This window comes from Cyanistes caeruleus, chromosome 2 (genome assembly GCF_971803275.1).
Source record: "Cyanistes caeruleus chromosome 2, bCyaCae1.hap1.1, whole genome shotgun sequence".
NCBI classification, from domain to species: Eukaryota; Metazoa; Chordata; class Aves; order Passeriformes; family Paridae; genus Cyanistes; species Cyanistes caeruleus.
In genome coordinates this window covers 23592579-23609326 of record NC_141702.1, presented here as the reverse complement: position 1 = coordinate 23609326, position 16748 = coordinate 23592579, and the positions used below count along the sequence as shown (strand labels likewise).

Below are 16748 nucleotides of genomic sequence, written 5' to 3'. Positions count from 1 at the left end.
CACACCTGACTATAGCAACACTAACTGAAAAAAAAGGCAAGATGCCAGTTCAGGGAAACTAGTCAAGTCGACTGACTGGAGGATTCCTAACACTGCTTCTAGCAAGCACTTGACAGATATTCCTATACTTAGTATCACTTGTCAATTGCCACCATAGGCAAAACAGACTTGATTTGGGGAAAATTTCTTTATTACCAATTAATATAGTTAGTGAGAAAGAAAAGCAAAAACTTGAACACCTTCCTCCCACTTCTCTTCCGAGACAACCTCCTTCCTTCGTCCCTGACTCCTCTCCCATCTCTCCTCTGTGTGTGTTTGCAAGGCCCCTTCTCCACTGTCTATCCCTGGCACTGTACCATGCAGTGTTTTGCCCCTTGTTAAACAATTCCTCACTCCCCAGCTGTGGCTCAGCCTCGCCTTGAGGTGGGCGGTTGGATCCGGCTGGAACCGGCTGTGTCCGGCTGGAACAAGCTGTGTCTGCCCCGGCCTCCCTCACGCAGCCGCCGCAGCCGTCGCTGGAGCCAACGCATCATAGAGCGGCTGCTGTAATGAGCTGGTCCCTCCGCGGGTTCCCAAGCGGGTCATGAGGATCACTGGGACCTGCTGGTGCTGGTTACACCTTTGAGGTCCAAGAGGGGAAAGTTCGCAGTCCAGAGACGTGTAGGACGTGGGCACCAGGACGCCTGGATGCTGCTGGTGCAGAGGAGTTCTCAGGAGGTTGCACTCGGAACCCAATCTTGCGTCTAGGAAAGGCTATTTTATTTGCTGCTGGGGGAAAAATTGAGTCGTAGGCAACTCTTCGGCATGTCCCCGGGCTCCCTTTGAACAACGCGGGAGCTCCGGGCATGGAACTAGCCTGACATTACTTTTCCTGCCCCCAGGTGGGGGCCCTGCGCTTTCCGCAGCTGCCCTCGGTGGGGGCTGGCTGGAGGAGGCGGTGCACCCCGAGCCATCCTCAGCCGCAGAGCCCGAGAGGTACACCCGCCGTGGGGAGGACCTCCGGGACAGACCCTGGCGCAGCAACTTCAAACCTCTAAGCACTAGATGCTCGTTTTTAACATCTGACTACTTCAGGAGTCAGTGGCAGCAAATAATTTTACCAGAATGCAGTTTATCTGTAAGGCATGGTTAACCTCTGAGCACCTAACTGGAAGCATGCCTGCAAGCCACCTTGGAGTGCAGGACAGGAGACTTTTCTACAAGAAACAGAGTTTTTTTGTGGCTTTTAATTTCTGTGCATAGCGGCTGCTTGGAAAATTTGTAATTGTAAAGTCTCATCTTATGGAACCTTCTTATAGGCTATGCCGTTTATGGGCTATGTTAAACATATGGGGCATTATTTTAAGGATGAGTTGTTTGAAAGTCAAGGGTTTTTTAATCTATTTCTGAGATAATTTTTATTTTTGAGCATAGCAATTCTTCTTTTGGGGGAGGCAAAGGGTTTTTGTTACTTTTATCTGTCTTTGTTCTGGCTTTTTATGGGTCATAGCTACTTGAACATTTGCTTGCTTTAGCATGGGTGCTTTTGCTTATAATTTGAATATTTTATATATATATATAATATATATATAATTATATATTATATTTTGAATATTATAAATATGAATATCCTCTATAAGGATATAGATTTATAAATATAAATATTATAATATTTACATACTATATATATAATACATAGTATATATAATTATATTTATCCCTATAGAATTATAGGGATATCTTAGTGTATTATAGTCTATCACTATGGCCTTACTGAAAGAATTTTAGCTTAAGACTAGGGTATTTTCTCATTTTCTTTCTATTTGGGATTTGACCTTTTTTTATTGACTTTGGTGTCAGTATTGGTTTCTTATGTGTTTTTACCCTTTTTCTCTCACTTGAGAGAGGACTGAGGTCTGCAGATCTCATCTGTGTAATGAAAGAGTTAATACTTCGCTTAGGGTTTGTGGAGAATTATATTATGTCTGCCGGGCGGTGGCTGGAGTTATGGTGCAAGACTTTTTGGGGCCACGCTTGGAGGGAAATTAGGAATTCTCGGCAGTTTTTGGTGACACTTAGTAGTGGTAGGATTTTCAGCTGAGTCGCGGGTCGGCCTGGTTGCGCCGCTGAGGGGAAAGTGTCAGCGAGATGTCAGCTGCTGCGGCCCGGCCCAGCCTCGGCCAGGGCCCCACGGCCTCGCCTCCCGTGCCCGGCCCAGCCTCGGCCAGGGCCCCACGGCCTCGCCTCCCGTGCCCGGCCCAGCCTCGGCCAGGGCCCCACGGCCTCGCCTCCCGTGCCCGGCCCAGCCTCGGCCAGGGCCCCACGGCCTCGCCTCCCGTGCCCGGCCCAGCCTCGGCCAGGGCCCCACGGCCTCGCCTCCCGTGCCCGGCCCAGCCTCGGCCAGGGCCCCACGGCCTCGCCTCCCGTGCCAGGCCCAGCCTCGGCCAGGGCCCCACGGCCTCGCCTCCCGTGCCAGGCCGCCGCTGGCCGTGGTGTAGCGGGGCTGGGCCCACCAGTGCCCCGTTATCTCTGCAAGGCCGGAAGCAAGAGAGAGATTTCCCGGGCTTGCCCGTCTTTAAAATGTGAATCATACAGAGGCGGACCTAGCTCCTAAATGGTTCAATGGGTTGTCAATTCTCAGAGCTAGCCAGCTATTAGTTTTTGTCAGGCACACAGGAAGCTTTTAGCAGCCTCTCTCAGAAAAATCATTTCCGTAGGTGCCTTCTTCCCTTCTCACCAAATGTCAATTAATGCAAAACCAGCACACAAAACTAAATAAAAGCAGCAAAATACAAACAAATAAAAGCAACATTGTCGTACTAAGACGGTAGATCTCATTGTTAGAGGATGTCACTGAGGCCAGGAATTTAAAACAGATGAAAGTATGACAGCAATAATGAACTCAATGAAATCTTGAAAGATATTGAACATTTAGGGGCTAAGCAGCTCTCCAGTGCAGAAAGACTAAATTGTGAAAGGCAGGTTATCCTGGTATTGGTCACTACCTTGCTTTGTAGGCTTGTATCATCTGACTTGCATTTGCTTTTCTCTGAAGTTGGACCATCTGCTCTTAGGAAATTGCCTCCTCACTCATCATCAGCCCTGAGCCACCATCTGATGAAGCTGAGTTCACAGGCTTTTGTTGGCTTGATTAAAGATTTACCCACATCTATTCTTAGCAGTAGAAAACAAAAAGATTATTTAAACCCAAGTTTAGGTTATTAGTAATTTTAGTTGTAATAATGCACATGAAGTGAGAGTCCTAGAAAGACTTCCAGAGCACAGCAGATACCAAATAGAGGAAACATACACTTATACAAGTTTCTGTCAAAATACGAAGTAATTACAATACATGAGCTATCTAAGTTAAATATTTTACAATGAAATTTTTTGCTACTAAAGGTTTCAGTTGTCTTTGAAACCTTGATCTTGTCTATCTTGTGCCTTGATAAATCAGCCCTTTGACCATGTTAAGCTAGTTAGATCAATAAAGTCTAAACAATCCAAATAATGTACTACTGAAAACCAGCTCTCCATTTAAACTCTCCTCACAGCACTACAGTGGGTGTAAATCAGAATTAGGTTTCTTGTTTTCATACTTTCCTGTGCCAGTGGTCCAGCTGAGAGCCAAAGACCTCAGGGAAATGTGTGTAAGGGTTACTACAGGCTTGGTTAACCTTGCTTTGGGCTGTCAATAAAGCTTTCTGCACAGAACCAGAGCAGTCACTGAAGGTTTGCAGCAAGGCTTAAGTGATGCATGACTTATTTGAAATATTCCTATGGACTCAAATTATTTTTATCACAGTGGTGTTGTGCTTTAGTTTGGGAGTGCAATAAGCAGCATGGGTAGAATCCTCCTACCCTTCTGTGTTTAATTCTTTGGTGGCATTTAGTGACGTACCCTGTGCTCACCTCTGGGAGGATGCTGCAATCAGGCATCGTTCCCCAAGCCAGCTGCTTAGCTGTTTGTGAGGACTGCAGGTAGGTATCTTCTCAGAAGACTTCGAGCTTACCCCATCTACAGCACAAGGAAGTGTGTCTACAGAGCACAGTGGGAAGGTGACATGCCAGGGCATGGTATACTCACTAGTTAAAATCTGCCTTTGCCCAACCCCACATCACTTCAGTGGCACCTGGGCCCCATGCCTGCTTCTTGAATACTCATGGGTGTGGCTTAACAAATCATGTGTAAAATAAACTTATTTTCTTTTCTGCTCTAGAGGTTTACAGAACATCTATTCAAGTTATAGATAATAGCAACCTCCTTGATACGATTACCTTCAGATTCCAAGAGCTTTGTAATTACATTATGAAAGGTTGTGCTGGAAGCAAAATAAAAAGAGAACAAGGGAGAAAGTCCTGTCAAACAGGAATGGCTAGAAGGGGAACAGTCAAATCTGGACGTGGCCATATTCAGCAAATTCAAAAAGTATGGGAATGCTTTGCTTGACCACTCACTCATATCCTGACCCTTAAATTAGGAGTCTCTCCCTCCCAATCTTTGCCACCAAGCCTACCGCTGTCCTTGGCAGCATTTGAGACTGCAGAGAGGACACAGTTACATGCATGCTCTTCTGTGATCTCTGTACCTGAACCAACTCTTGCACTCAGGTGCATGCTGATGTCAAAGACCTCAAAAACAGAAATAGATTAATCTGGATTCAATACTGCCATCATGGGTAGGTATAAACAAATGCTCCTTTCCTACTCAGCTGTCTGTGTATGTGCTGCATTCCTACTGGAGCCACATCTGCATTACACAGGGATCACCATGCCCATGCTTGGTACAGCATGCATTTACACACTGTTCAGATCTTACAAAATAGGGTACTTATTCTGCCAGCTGGGGACTATTCTGGGCCTCTACTAAATTTCTGACCCATATTTAGGTATCTTCTGTAGGGTAGCCTGGTAACTGGGTTTGACATAGAAAAAATACAGATGCATGCATTTAATGTTATGCTTTAGTCAGTATACTATGAATTTAAGAGTCAGGCAAAGTGTAGAGTTACAGTTACATACAGTTAGGTTTTCCTGACAGCATCGACCTCCGAAGCACATAAATTACAAATTTTCAGGAAGCCTCTAAGGGAAGTGCATCCACTAGAAGAATCTGCCAGCAATTGCCAGGCAGAGAAACCATTACAAAACTCCAGCTGTGAAGAAAAAGTTACCTGGAGACTTTTGTCCTGAGATTCCCCATAGTGACATGCTATGTTAGTACAGCCATGGCTTTAGACAGACAAATAAAATTTTGTGTGGGTTCTGTGAGCAGATCTTCAGATTAGTTTTGCTGATGTCTGCTTCAGGGATTTAAAGTAATGTCCAGTATCACATGTGGGTCTGTTCTAGAGGAAAGAACCTTATCTTGGCACCAAAATCCCATTTTCTATTTGCTATGCCATCCTTGTATCTGTTCACATCCACTTTCAGTTTTGGGATTTTTAGGTGAAATACAGATAGAAAAGCTGAAACAGTTACTTCTTGTGGGTAAGAAAATCATTGTTTATTTCATCTCTGAGTGTTAGCCATGTACATTCAATTTCAAAAACGGATGTAATTGTCTTGAGACATAGGGTATGTCGTGGCATAAACTGCTCATCCATTTTTTATATCAGATAAACTCGATAGTGTATTTCAAAGTAAATGAGCCCTGTTATCCTGTACTTTGAGTAACTTTCTCTATGCCATACAGCAGCAAAAATAAAAACCTGCCCAATAATTAAATAAGCCTATTTTTTCTTTGAATTATTACTATTACCTTAAATATGACCCAGAAAAAATCTGTAATTTTCTCTGTTTCCAAATGTCTTGCTCTTGTATTTGGGTAAAATGCCCCCAAAATTCCAAGAGAACAGTTCTAATAGATGGCTACCAAAGAAACTGTGAGGTTGGCATCATGGTATAGTCAAATCAGCAAAGACTGTCTCTGCTTGGGTGTCAGTTTTCAGAGCCATATGTCTTTAAACTGGATAGTGTCAGTTTAACAGCCTTGGGAGGTTTTTTTCTCTAATTGGGTATAGCTGGAAACTCCCCCAAGCTGCAGAGTTTAAACAGCCCTGGGGAACCTGCCTGTACGGGGTGGAGTCTGAGTTAAGGTCAGAAGGTAAGGACTTAAAAATTCCATTTTCTTAAAGTGTTAGCATGACTGTTTTTAAGTGAAAGAACCAATTTTTTTAGGGCATTTGCTGGTGTAATTTAAATTCTCTACTCTCCTTTGTCTGTCTGTGTGCTAGGTAACTAAAAATGGATTGATAGTTACCAGCTGGAAGCTGCAGGAGAGAAAATGCCAGAGAAAGATGTGTTTTAACCAGGAAATTAATTCTCTTGTGCAGTCCAGAGCTGAGCAAGGCAGCCAGCAAAGAACTGAGGGGACAAAGTGCAAGCCTCGAGCACTCTGTTGTTTTTTCTAGGTTTGAGCAGGAAAGCTGGCCTGTGGGATATGCCGGACTCTGATCCCAGCTCCAAGGCTAAACAGCTCTTCATGCTGAGTGTTCCTGTTTCTGGAAGATGATGATCTCTTAAACTGTTCTTGCTTTGCCGAAATGCATGCTCAGAGAAATTCTGGACAGGCGTGTTACTAAGGATCACGAGGCAATAGGAAATAGGATAGAAATATGTATTGTAGATAAAAACAATAACAAAGTGTATATAGTTAAATTTTGCATTGAGACTTCTGCTAGATATCAGGGCAGTGTATGCAAGATGCAATTATTTATTTTGCTGCAGCATAAATTCAGTACAGGAAACAGTGTCTGGTTTAGTGCAGTAGTCTCCAAATACTCTGAGTAGTGATGTATTTTGGCTGTAGGAATCAGATATTACTTAATTAAAATTAGAAGGTTTTCCATATCTGTTCTCAACAGTCCCTGGACATTTGGCTGTTTGTACCTTTTGTGAGAGTCAGTTTTCTTCAGCAGGAGCAGTTTGACACAGCTTTTCAGGAGCAAGCAACAACAGCTTAGACCATGGACTACTTGTGAGCCTGGTGGTTTGTACTGCTGTTGTGCAATATATGTTAGATCATTTCCTATCTCTTTTGTTTTGCCCTTCTGCTTCTGTATGATTTGGCTGATGAATGATAGCACGTTTCTCTGGCAGTTGTATAACTTTAACAGTTGAGTAATTCATGGAGCATTTGATATTTTACTTCAACTAGAAGTCATAAATTCACACAGCTTCCATAGTTGCCCAGTGGCATGGCATACTTCAAATCTATATTGAGAATCTGCATAAATATTCACAGTCTCTTCTTTGAACACCTGATAGATCTTTATTAATGCAATTAATTCAGCTGCTTGTGTGCTCAGCTTTGGACTGCGTAGTGAAGCTTCCACTGCTTCATTCACAGTAGTTAGTCAATAACCTGTATTCCTGTTGCTGCTCAGATAATATGACCACCCACAAATAACAATTCCAGATTGGGATTTAGAAACAGTGCATCTGTTAAATCTGCTTGAGCCTTTTAGGCTTTATGAGTGGTTACTACACAGGCATGATGTCATTCCTTCCCCAGGTGGAAGGAGTAGTGTGGGATTCAGCATGTCAGTTACTGCTCTTCATCCTTCTTGTGCAGACAAGGTAAATGATTTACCACAGCCTGGCAGTCCCAGAACAAGTGCAGCTGGCTTCAAAATCTTGAATGTCTACCTTGTGTGTTGCCCAGTGAATCAGTTCTTCATAATTTTATTAGTGATAACCTAGGTTATCAGTATCAGGATTTTTTCTATTTCCTTGAAAGAGTTGTCTGGAGGTGTCAGAATTCCAGAGCATCTGAAAAGTGTTTGTTTTTAGTACCTAGTCTTGGTTGATTTTGAGTTATTTTCATATGATTTTCAGATAATAGCTACTCCTCTTGCTGAAGAATGTAACACAGATATTCTATACTTCTCTTATAAAAGTTGTAACTTATATAGAAAGACACAATGACCATTTTTAATTAAGGCAAACAGTAAGGAATGGGTGACAGCTATACAAGATTACTTGGCTACTAAAAAAACATCAACATATTCTATCAATACATCCTGAAAATCTTAGTGAAAAGAAAAATAGTGGAGGTCTGAGTGAAATCCTGAGGCCTTGACTCTCTAGGCTGTATCTTTCCCCAAATAAATGAAAAAAGTGTTGAGTGTCTGAATGAATAGGTTTGCTTTTTTAAGGTAGAAGTTACTGAGTTTCTAGCTAGTCAAGGGTTGATCTTCTGATCTTTAGGGAATCTCAGGTGTCAGTACTCACAGGGGAATGAACAATTACACTGAGCCCACCGGACAAGACTCAGGTCCAGACCTGCTAACTGAAAGTAGCTTCCTATTATGTGAGCTACAGATGTCAGGACCATGAACAGTCAGTGGAGATGCACTCAGCAGATCTAAAGACTGAGGTGACTTTTAACCAAAACTGAAGTGGGTTTTTTGGGGTGATTTTTGGGTTGTCTTTTTCTGTGTTGGAAGCTTAAGGTAACTAAAATCCACTCAGAGGTAACAGGGTTATTTTAAATTAAATATTTATTTAATTAATATGGCAAATTGTTATTGTATGTTTGTCATTGCTCTTCTCAAATAATTTAATGCCACATAGAAGCTCTTGCTCATGTGAAATGATAAAATGATACCTGAGGCTTCTTACCCCTTCTCTTCTTCTGCAAACAAAAGATAATGTTTCCAGGAGGATTGATGTTCATATACTTGATATTTCAGTCGTTGGCTTTTTTAATGAAAGGAAAACTCTTATTTTCTGTAAGTTTCTGTGCATTACAATTATGGCAATGTGTGTTGAAATGATACAGATGCAATGAAGCTGAAAAGTATGATAATGAAAGAAGCACTAGCTAGTTGTGAACTATGTTGATAAGCTGCCCTACAGTGAAAAACAGTCACACAAAGTGCAGAAATGAATAAAACACTGTCCCTAGAGCCAAACACTGTAATTAGGAACAGCTATTTATGCTTTAAAACTGAACATACTTTTTTTCCATAATGTGTGTTTAAATTATATTTACTAAATTACCCTAAATATCCCTATATATTATAGTAACATGACTCTGTTCTTACTGGAATTTCTCAATCTTGTGTTTTAAAGTCAAGTTTTGGCAAAATATGTTCCAAATGTGCTTTATTTTAAGTACACCTACACAAAGCACTGTGACTTGAAGGAAACCTACCACTAGAGTGTACTGAGCCTGATTCAAATAAGAAGTGTTAAGTGGATGCAAGGTATAACAGATGTAATGTTGCAGCTTTGGCTTTAACTCTGGGAAAACTGGAGTAGTCTGGAAATTTTTTTAGTGAGGCACTCTGAGCCATTAGGATATGATTAGGAGATATATTTTGAAGTTTTTTTTCCTTCTGATCATCAGTGTGTGATACAAGCATCTTTGTGAAGTGAATGCTATTCGTGTTCTTTTAGTAACTAGGATATGAAGCACAGAGGAATTAAGGCCTGGATGTAGAAATGCTTATGCTCACATGTGAGCACTGCCAGTCCAGTTGGTTGTCCCTGAGTATGTAACAGCTTGGCACAAATGTGCTGTCCCTTCCACACACTCTGGGAGAGTTAGAGCAAAGCATCGACAGCCTCGATGTGCTGGTCCCTCAGACATGCAGGGCCCCCATGCCCCTGGGGATACTTCTGAGGGCATATGAAACCAATGCAGCTAGGTTCTTCATTTGGCTTCAAGAGACACCTCAAGGCTGCTGTAAGCAGTAAGGAAATGGGCTGTAGCCATGCAGGATGGCCAAGGAAGCTTTCCTGTTTCATGGGCTAAAGGGAATATCAACAATTCATTCTCCCTGTTTGAGGAAAGAAATGGACTGCATATGAAGCTGCAAAATGCACATGTGGCAAACAAAGTTAGACAGATTTCAGCCCACTGGTAAAACATGTTTTCCTTTCCTTCTTTTCATCTTTTCAATGATGATGGCAATGAGGCTAAGTGAGCAATTTCCTTGAGAATGTGGCAGGATTTTCAGTGGCTTTATATAATTGTCTTCATAGGCAGGAGTGTTGCCCCTGTAGCTAGGGACTCATAGCACTTGTTTAAACATGTCTGTGTTTGCTTGCGATCATAAGAAACCTCCCTGGCAGCACTGGGAAAGGTTTTGGAGATTCACACATCTTTCCTTTCCTGGGACTGGCTGTGTGGTGTCACTGGTCTGTCTCTCATTTTATATTTTGAACCAAATGAAGTTTAAACTTCAACAGGGATAGTGACAATAAAAGGTTCTATCTTCCCTCAAAATAATGCTGCTTACACCTGTTTTATGTGATACTGTTTTCTGCTTAATATCTTTCAGGGAACCAGGAGTTCAGGAACATGTCGGGGAAGCCGAGACTTACCTACTTGAATGGAAGGGGCCGGATGGAGTCCATACGATGGCTCTTGGCAGCAGCTGGTGTGGAGGTTGGTTTTCAGTAGAGTGTTACAGACCGGTGTTCTCAAATTTCCTCAGTGAGGGAAAATTCAACATGCATGTGGTAGATAAAAGCTGCATGAGGGTGGCTAAAGTTATTTGTCCAGTGCACATTTTTAACTCCCTTGTTCTGTGATTGATAGTTGGGATGCAAACTCAGTGGCATTTAGCAATTATTAGAAGCAGTATCAATCTCCTGAAGTGCTTAATCATAAGGGGATGAAATGGGGATTTATTTAAAGTGTCTTTTTAAAGTGTAAGTTATCTAGCTGTGTTAAACCACTTTAACTCAGTCTTACTAAGTTTCCAGTTACAATGTGTGTAAGCTGTGGTGGGGTTAGAAATATTTGGTGTATCTTGTGCTTCCCTTGCCACTGGCTCCAGCCTGTCTTGCTTCTGTAGATGCCTGTACTCTGTTTGTGCTTGGTCTTGGGTTATTTCTGAATCAGTTCCCTGATGCAGAAGTGGCCAGACCCTCCTTCTGCTCCCCATCAGCTGTCAGGGCATGTGTGGGATCCTCGGGACCTGTACCTAAACAGTGCGGTTGAAGATGTGGCCCATTACCTTTTGCTTGACTCAGTAATTCTGGGCATGGTTATGTGCTATCTCTTAACAGAATAAAAATGTTCAAATACGGCAATGTGACATTAGTTTTGCTCCTTTTTCAGTTTGAAGAGGTTTATTTGGAAACAAAAGAGCAGTATGACAAGTTAATCAAAGGTAAGAATCTTGACACCTGAGGCTTAGTCCTTTCAAAAAATTGTCCAGCCTAGCTAAATGTATGGTTTAAAAATAGTTCATTTAAACCAGTGGAAACTTCTCAGTGCACACCTTGAATAGTGCAATACTAGTTTTGAGTAACTGTTATTTCTAGTGCCAAATAACTGCTATAAGCTAAAAACCAGAGCTTCTGTGATTGTGTTTATTATAGTACATTAAACAGGCAAACACTTCTACTTAATACAACTTACTTACCTATGCTGTTGAATTGTTAGCATGGCATGTTTTTGGTCCTGGGCAAATAGAACTCCCTGAGCCTGGCATGTGAAGCTTCCTCTAGTTAAAGATCATGAAGCCAGCAGGTAGACCTGTAGAAAGCCTGGCATGGTCAAAGCAGCATTCCACAAAGGCTTCATGCCAACCTTGGGAGCAAGACCAGTTCTTCCCACACATCAGTGCAAACCCCTAGCCACTGCCCTTGATATCTGGTCAGAAGAATTCCAGCAGTGAACCCCTCTAGAGACACCCTGGAAGGTGAAGACCTTCCTGCCAGAGTGAGGAAGGAGTTGGGACAATGAGGAGCAGTAGAGAGTGCCCCCGGGTCACAGTTTAACTGCTGCTCAAGATGCGGGAGAGAAATCTCAGAGCAGGCTGAGCTTGCCAAGCCTTACAAAGAGACTTGCAGGTCTTGCCTGCATTGTGGCTGAGCCCAGAAGGAAAAAGCTGTCTCTAAAGAAATTCTTTCAGGGAAAACTAAAATGGAAAAAAAATAAGACAGAAGTGGTATTAAGTAGGTCAAAATATATTTGCAGGTCTGGTTGGCTGGGACTCTTACAATGTGGGAGGACAGTGCAGTGTACACAAACCAATTATAGCTCTGAATGTAAGTGCACAGGTACTGAAAGCCCAAATCTGTACATACTTCACAAGAATGGGTTATCTAGAGAGTGATACTGTAACCAGGATTGTATCTGAGTTTATTGATATCCAGAGAGAAGAATTAAATAGTGGTGAAAAGGATAGGGAAGTTTTATAAAGAAGATCAAGCGTTTTATGTCTATATATTGAGCTTAAGATGGTGAGAGCACAAAGATAAAAGGTATGGTTTAATAGAATGGGTTGAAGAAAGATAGATAAATTAGTCATCTTGATAAAGGGACCTCTGGAATGTTGCCGGTTGTGCAGAGCAGGACTGAACAGGAGTAACTCCATATTAGTTCTCCCTTTAACTTTTTCTTCCCTCCCTACCAATATGATTTTTGGCAGAGTTTCCTGTGTTTAGACACCACCACATTGTTAGACTGGCTCAGGCATGACTTTGGCCTGTGCCAGCTGATGATCTTCCAGGCAATGCCTCAGCAGTGTCAGGATGATGCCTGGATCAGTGTTCCCAACAGGCAGCTTGCAGAGAGACAGCTGTTTTGGAGGTAAAGAGAATTAAATGGCTTTGGCCTGGGCAGACCTGTACCTGTTGACCTGAGGGATGACTAACCTGGCACAATCTGTGCAGCCAAAGGTTGCCCAAGTGGTACCTGGGTATCAGTGAGCTCTCCTGGTTGATTACAAATAGCAAGTGATTGGTTTTTAGCGTGTGCTCCACAGACCACCTTTGGACAGCACAATCCAATCCCTGGAATTAATCCCTGGTAAATTCCTTCTAATCCTGCATATGTGTTCTGTGCTGTGGTTATGTAAAGTGGTTCTCCCTGCAAAACGAGAGAGGAGAGGTAGTCTGTAGATAAGAAACAAATGGTGTATTCAGTTCAGTCATATTTGATGCATTGCTTTTTGTCAAGGGCCAGAAAGACAAATTTTATTTTTCACTTTACATCTTTCTGCTGAAAAATATCCTTCCAGATCTATTGGTTTTCCCATTCTATTGTTTCTGCTAGATAGATACCAAGTAATGTTTCTTCCTTAAGATGCAGAGGTATGTTCTGGAAAGACAAGAGCACATGTGATCTTTCTGTGAATGTTTACAAGAAGCAAATGCAAACTATTTGTTGCTGTAGAGACAACTACTCTTTGAATTTTAACTGTAAATTAAAAATAGAGAATGAGTGAAGAATATTCATTCTAGCCTAGCAAGGTATTTTGACAGCTGTATTTTAACAGCTCTGGAGAAAAAGGCAGGCAGATGTGCCTGTTAAAATGAACCTTCAGATGTGAAAACAGAGCAATTAAAAGAAATCATTAACTTTGAGCAATGCAAGTGGCAGCTGCCTATTTGGATTTGGAGTTCTGCTGTGATCTGAGAGGATTGTTCACTGGATGCCCTTAATGTGTAAATGGAGGAGGGAGTGACTCAAAAACGGTGAATTAGTCCAGCAGAAAACTGATCAAGAATAGACAGACTTTGGAATGCTAGATCTCTGTGTGTACTTAGCTCAGAGCTGCCTCACTGAAAGCTCAGACAATTGCTCCTACCAGCACCAGCAGAAAATGGGACTACAAAGAAGTTTCTCAAATAGGCCTAAATTGTTGTAGAATGACACTGAGGCTAGGCCTGTAAAACCTATGGGGACATTCAAACTCTAGTCCTGGAGTGACTGTGTGAAACTTAGTCAAACACCAAGAACTGTCACAGGCTCTGCCTCTAGCTCTGTAGCTTCAGAATGTTTAAAGTGGCCTGATCCTCTCCTGTATTCCAGCAGCTTGGTCTTGGTGCAGTACTACTCGTGTATGTCTCTGACATAGAAATTGCTCTGCATTGAAAAGAATTGGATTTTTTTAAAGTTCAGATTTACCACATATCTTTATTCTCCTATTCCTTGTTTTGGAAGTGCTAGTGCAGGCAGGGCCAACTCCTGCCAGCCAGTGAAGCTCTGGCAATGCCCAGGGCCCAGCTGTGCTGCGGGGACCTCACTACAGGAGTGTGATGCAGGTTGTTTGATCTTCCCCACAATGTCAGTTGAGGGCTGTGAGTTTTATAGTTAGAGCAAGACACCAGTGGTCTCCTACATTGCTAGAGAAATATGCTCAGTGCCTCGCTCTCCTGTACACTTTGCAGTCTAGGAGGAGCTAATAGGCTTTCCTTCACCTCCCCACCCTAGATGGATTCCTGCTCTTCCAGCAAGTGCCCCTGGTCGAGATTGATGGGATGAAGATGGTGCAGACCAGAGCCATCATGAGCTACATAGCAGGGAAATACAATCTCCATGGGAAAGACTTGAAGGAGAGAGCCCTGTACGTAACACCTCTTGTCACTTACGGAGCAGTCTGTTGTTTGATAGCTACATTATATAAACCAAATTCAGTCCTGTAAATACAGTATAAAGGCATCAAAAAGGCTAAAAATAAGATTTAACCACTGCTTCTGAAATGCTCCTAACAGAAACAGTCTTTTATTCTTTTTGAAAAACATTCAGGTTTTGTTCGTGCTTACTTTTGGCTGTGAAAATTTGCACTATGTTGGTGATATAAAATTCCTATAAGTTGCCTTACTTAATTGGAAAACAGATTAAATAACTTCTGTGCTTTTTTTTCTACTATCTTCCCTGACCACTAGGATTGACATGTATGTGGAGGGAATATCTGATCTGATGCAAATGATTTTGATGTTTCCTTTCTCTCCACCTGATGCAAAGGAGAAAAATCTTGAGTCAATTAAGGAGAGGGCAACCAACAGGTACTTTCCAGTCTTCGAAAAGGTAAGTGGCAGCAAGTGTGTGTCTATCAAACTTGAGATTATCCAAAAAATTTATGCTAAATAATAATGTGTTTGTAGTGTAGGTCAGTTCCCAATCCTCACCTTTTTTGGTTATCTCAAAGAAGGGGAAATTCAGCAGCACATTTTCCTCTCTTTGTTTGCTTGTATTGTCAGGGCTGTGGTATTTGAACATCTGCAAAGCAACATGTTCTCAGCTGTACAGAAAAACTTTTCACTAAAGTGAAAGCAAGCACATGTGATTATTTTTCTTGAAGGAACAGTTCTATACTTATATTTGTTTAAAGCTCATCTCTCTACCATACTTAATTTCATTTGGAAAAGTGTCACTGGAGGAATGCAAAAATCCCTTGCATACAAATCAGGTAGAGAGATTAGTAGTACTTTGGTAAAACAACAGTCAGAGATTTATAAAACAACAAACCCAACCCATATGATTCATGCATCTGGCCATATTTCCTACTTTTGTAATATCTATTTTTCTTGGAAAACAATAATAAAGGCTGAACATCACACATATTCTTAGCACTAAAATAGGTTCCCAAAGGCAGAGATTTTCTTTACTTAGCTGTTGCAATTCTGCATTTCTAAGTTTGCTTCCTGATATCAGCATTAGACATCACTCCACAGGAAACATCTAAATGGGAGTACTATGAATTCTTTAAATTGCTTGTTGCTTCCTCCATTATCCCTAATTCTAGGACTGTTACAAGTCTACTTAAGCATGTAGTTTTATTTCTGTTCCTGGTGCCCATCATCGTTCATTATTGCTGAGTGACCAAAATTTGTAGTCTGTGTACCAGAACACAAAATGAGCAAAACTTCATTTTCCCCTAGCAATAATGAAATTATTTAGGCTCAGCTTTAGCTGAAAAGTCCACCCTGAAATTTCAGATAGAATTGCTGCTCAGCTCTGCAGCTGTGCTGTGAGGCTTAGCTGCCAAGAATGCCCATATGCCCCACTCTCATCTGTAGGCCATGTTTTCTTGTCTTCTCCAGGTTTTGAAACAACATGGCCAAGACTTTCTCGTGGGCAACAAATTCAGCTGGGCAGATGTTCAGCTAATAGAAGCCATTTTAGCAGTGGAGGAGAAAGTTCCTGCTGTGCTCTCAGGGTTTCCTCAGTTGCAGGTAATTTACTTACTGAGTATGCTGTATTCAGGAGCTAGAGGTCAGTCCTGAAATAACATTCTCACCGTGCTGGGTAAATCATATCTTTGTGGCCGGAATTTCTTTCTTCTTCTGTTTTTTAATTTTTAATTTTATTTTTTTTAGGTGTTTAAAACCAAAATGAGCAATATGCCTACAATTAAGAAGTTCCTCCAGCCTGGAAGCCCAAGGAAACCCCCACCAGATGCCCATTATGTAGAAACAGTGTTGAAGATTTTTAAGAAATGAAAGCATTGCCACCTTTGTTGAAACCCAAAATGCTGGGAGGGCAGGGGAAACCGTAAACCCCAAACCCTAAATCAAAGGAGAAGGAAGCTCAGCAAATTAGTATTGTTTTAGTTCAAACCAGTACTACAGAAGCAAAACAACCCATATGAGAAATAAAACATTCTGTTACACTGGCAATGTGACAGCAGCTTTGTCTTTATTGATTCCAAATGCTTGGCAAGACATGAAAACAAAGGAGTATGGAGGCAAAGAACTATTTGTAGGGTAGGAAAATTATTAATTTGGAAAAAGAACAATGCAGTGTTAGTAATATTTTCTACATGGAAAGAAGCTCAGAGTAAGAGCTATTGAAGAGAAGAAAGAGAAAACTAGCAGCACCACTTACCCTTTAAAGAAGTAACTTGTTTCAAGTTTCCATTCTTACATTTAAAGCTTGTGGGTGAATTGGATTTTTAAGGTCTCTCAGCAAAGTTTTTGCAAAACTGATTATTTTTCTCTATAAATCGGGTATTTCAAATCTCATGTATGATCATACCAGCTATTCACAAGCTGGTTACAAATATGTCACCTCTTAA

General features: G+C 41.6%; 1 protein-coding gene across 5 annotated transcripts; it reads left to right on the top strand.

The window, feature by feature from the left end:
• The first annotated feature begins 436 nt into the window (after positions 1-436).
• On the top strand, positions 437-16350 carry LOC111925888 (glutathione S-transferase A4-like). Of its 5 annotated transcripts, XM_023922504.2 has the most exons (8): positions 6897-6970; positions 7496-7560; positions 10272-10378; positions 11057-11108; positions 14162-14294; positions 14617-14758; positions 15775-15906; positions 16051-16350. In XM_023922504.2, the coding sequence occupies exons 3-8, from the start codon at positions 10292-10294 to the stop codon at positions 16171-16173; spliced, it is 669 nt and encodes a 222-aa protein (XP_023778272.1). In that variant the 5' UTR covers positions 6897-6970; positions 7496-7560; positions 10272-10291; the 3' UTR covers positions 16174-16350. The 5 variants fall into 5 exon arrangements, with proteins under 5 accessions (XP_086732191.1, XP_086732190.1, XP_023778269.1 ...); XM_086876065.1 differs by lacking the exons at positions 6897-6970; positions 7496-7560 and adding an exon at positions 437-717; XM_086876064.1 differs by lacking the exons at positions 6897-6970; positions 7496-7560 and adding an exon at positions 437-1266.
• Positions 16351-16748: the final 398 nt, after the last annotated feature.

Excerpts from the sequence above, each read along its gene's own strand:
- LOC111925888 (XM_086876065.1), top strand. The coding sequence starts at position 10,292 with ATGTCGGGGAAGCCGAGACTTACCTACTTGAATGGAAGGGGCCGGATG. Across the intron at positions 10,379-11,056 it reads TGGCAGCAGCTGGTGTGGAG|TTTGAAGAGGTTTATTTGGA; the intron begins GTTGGTTTTCAG and ends CTCCTTTTTCAG. Across the intron at positions 14,759-15,774 it reads ACTTTCCAGTCTTCGAAAAG|GTTTTGAAACAACATGGCCA; the intron begins GTAAGTGGCAGC and ends TGTCTTCTCCAG.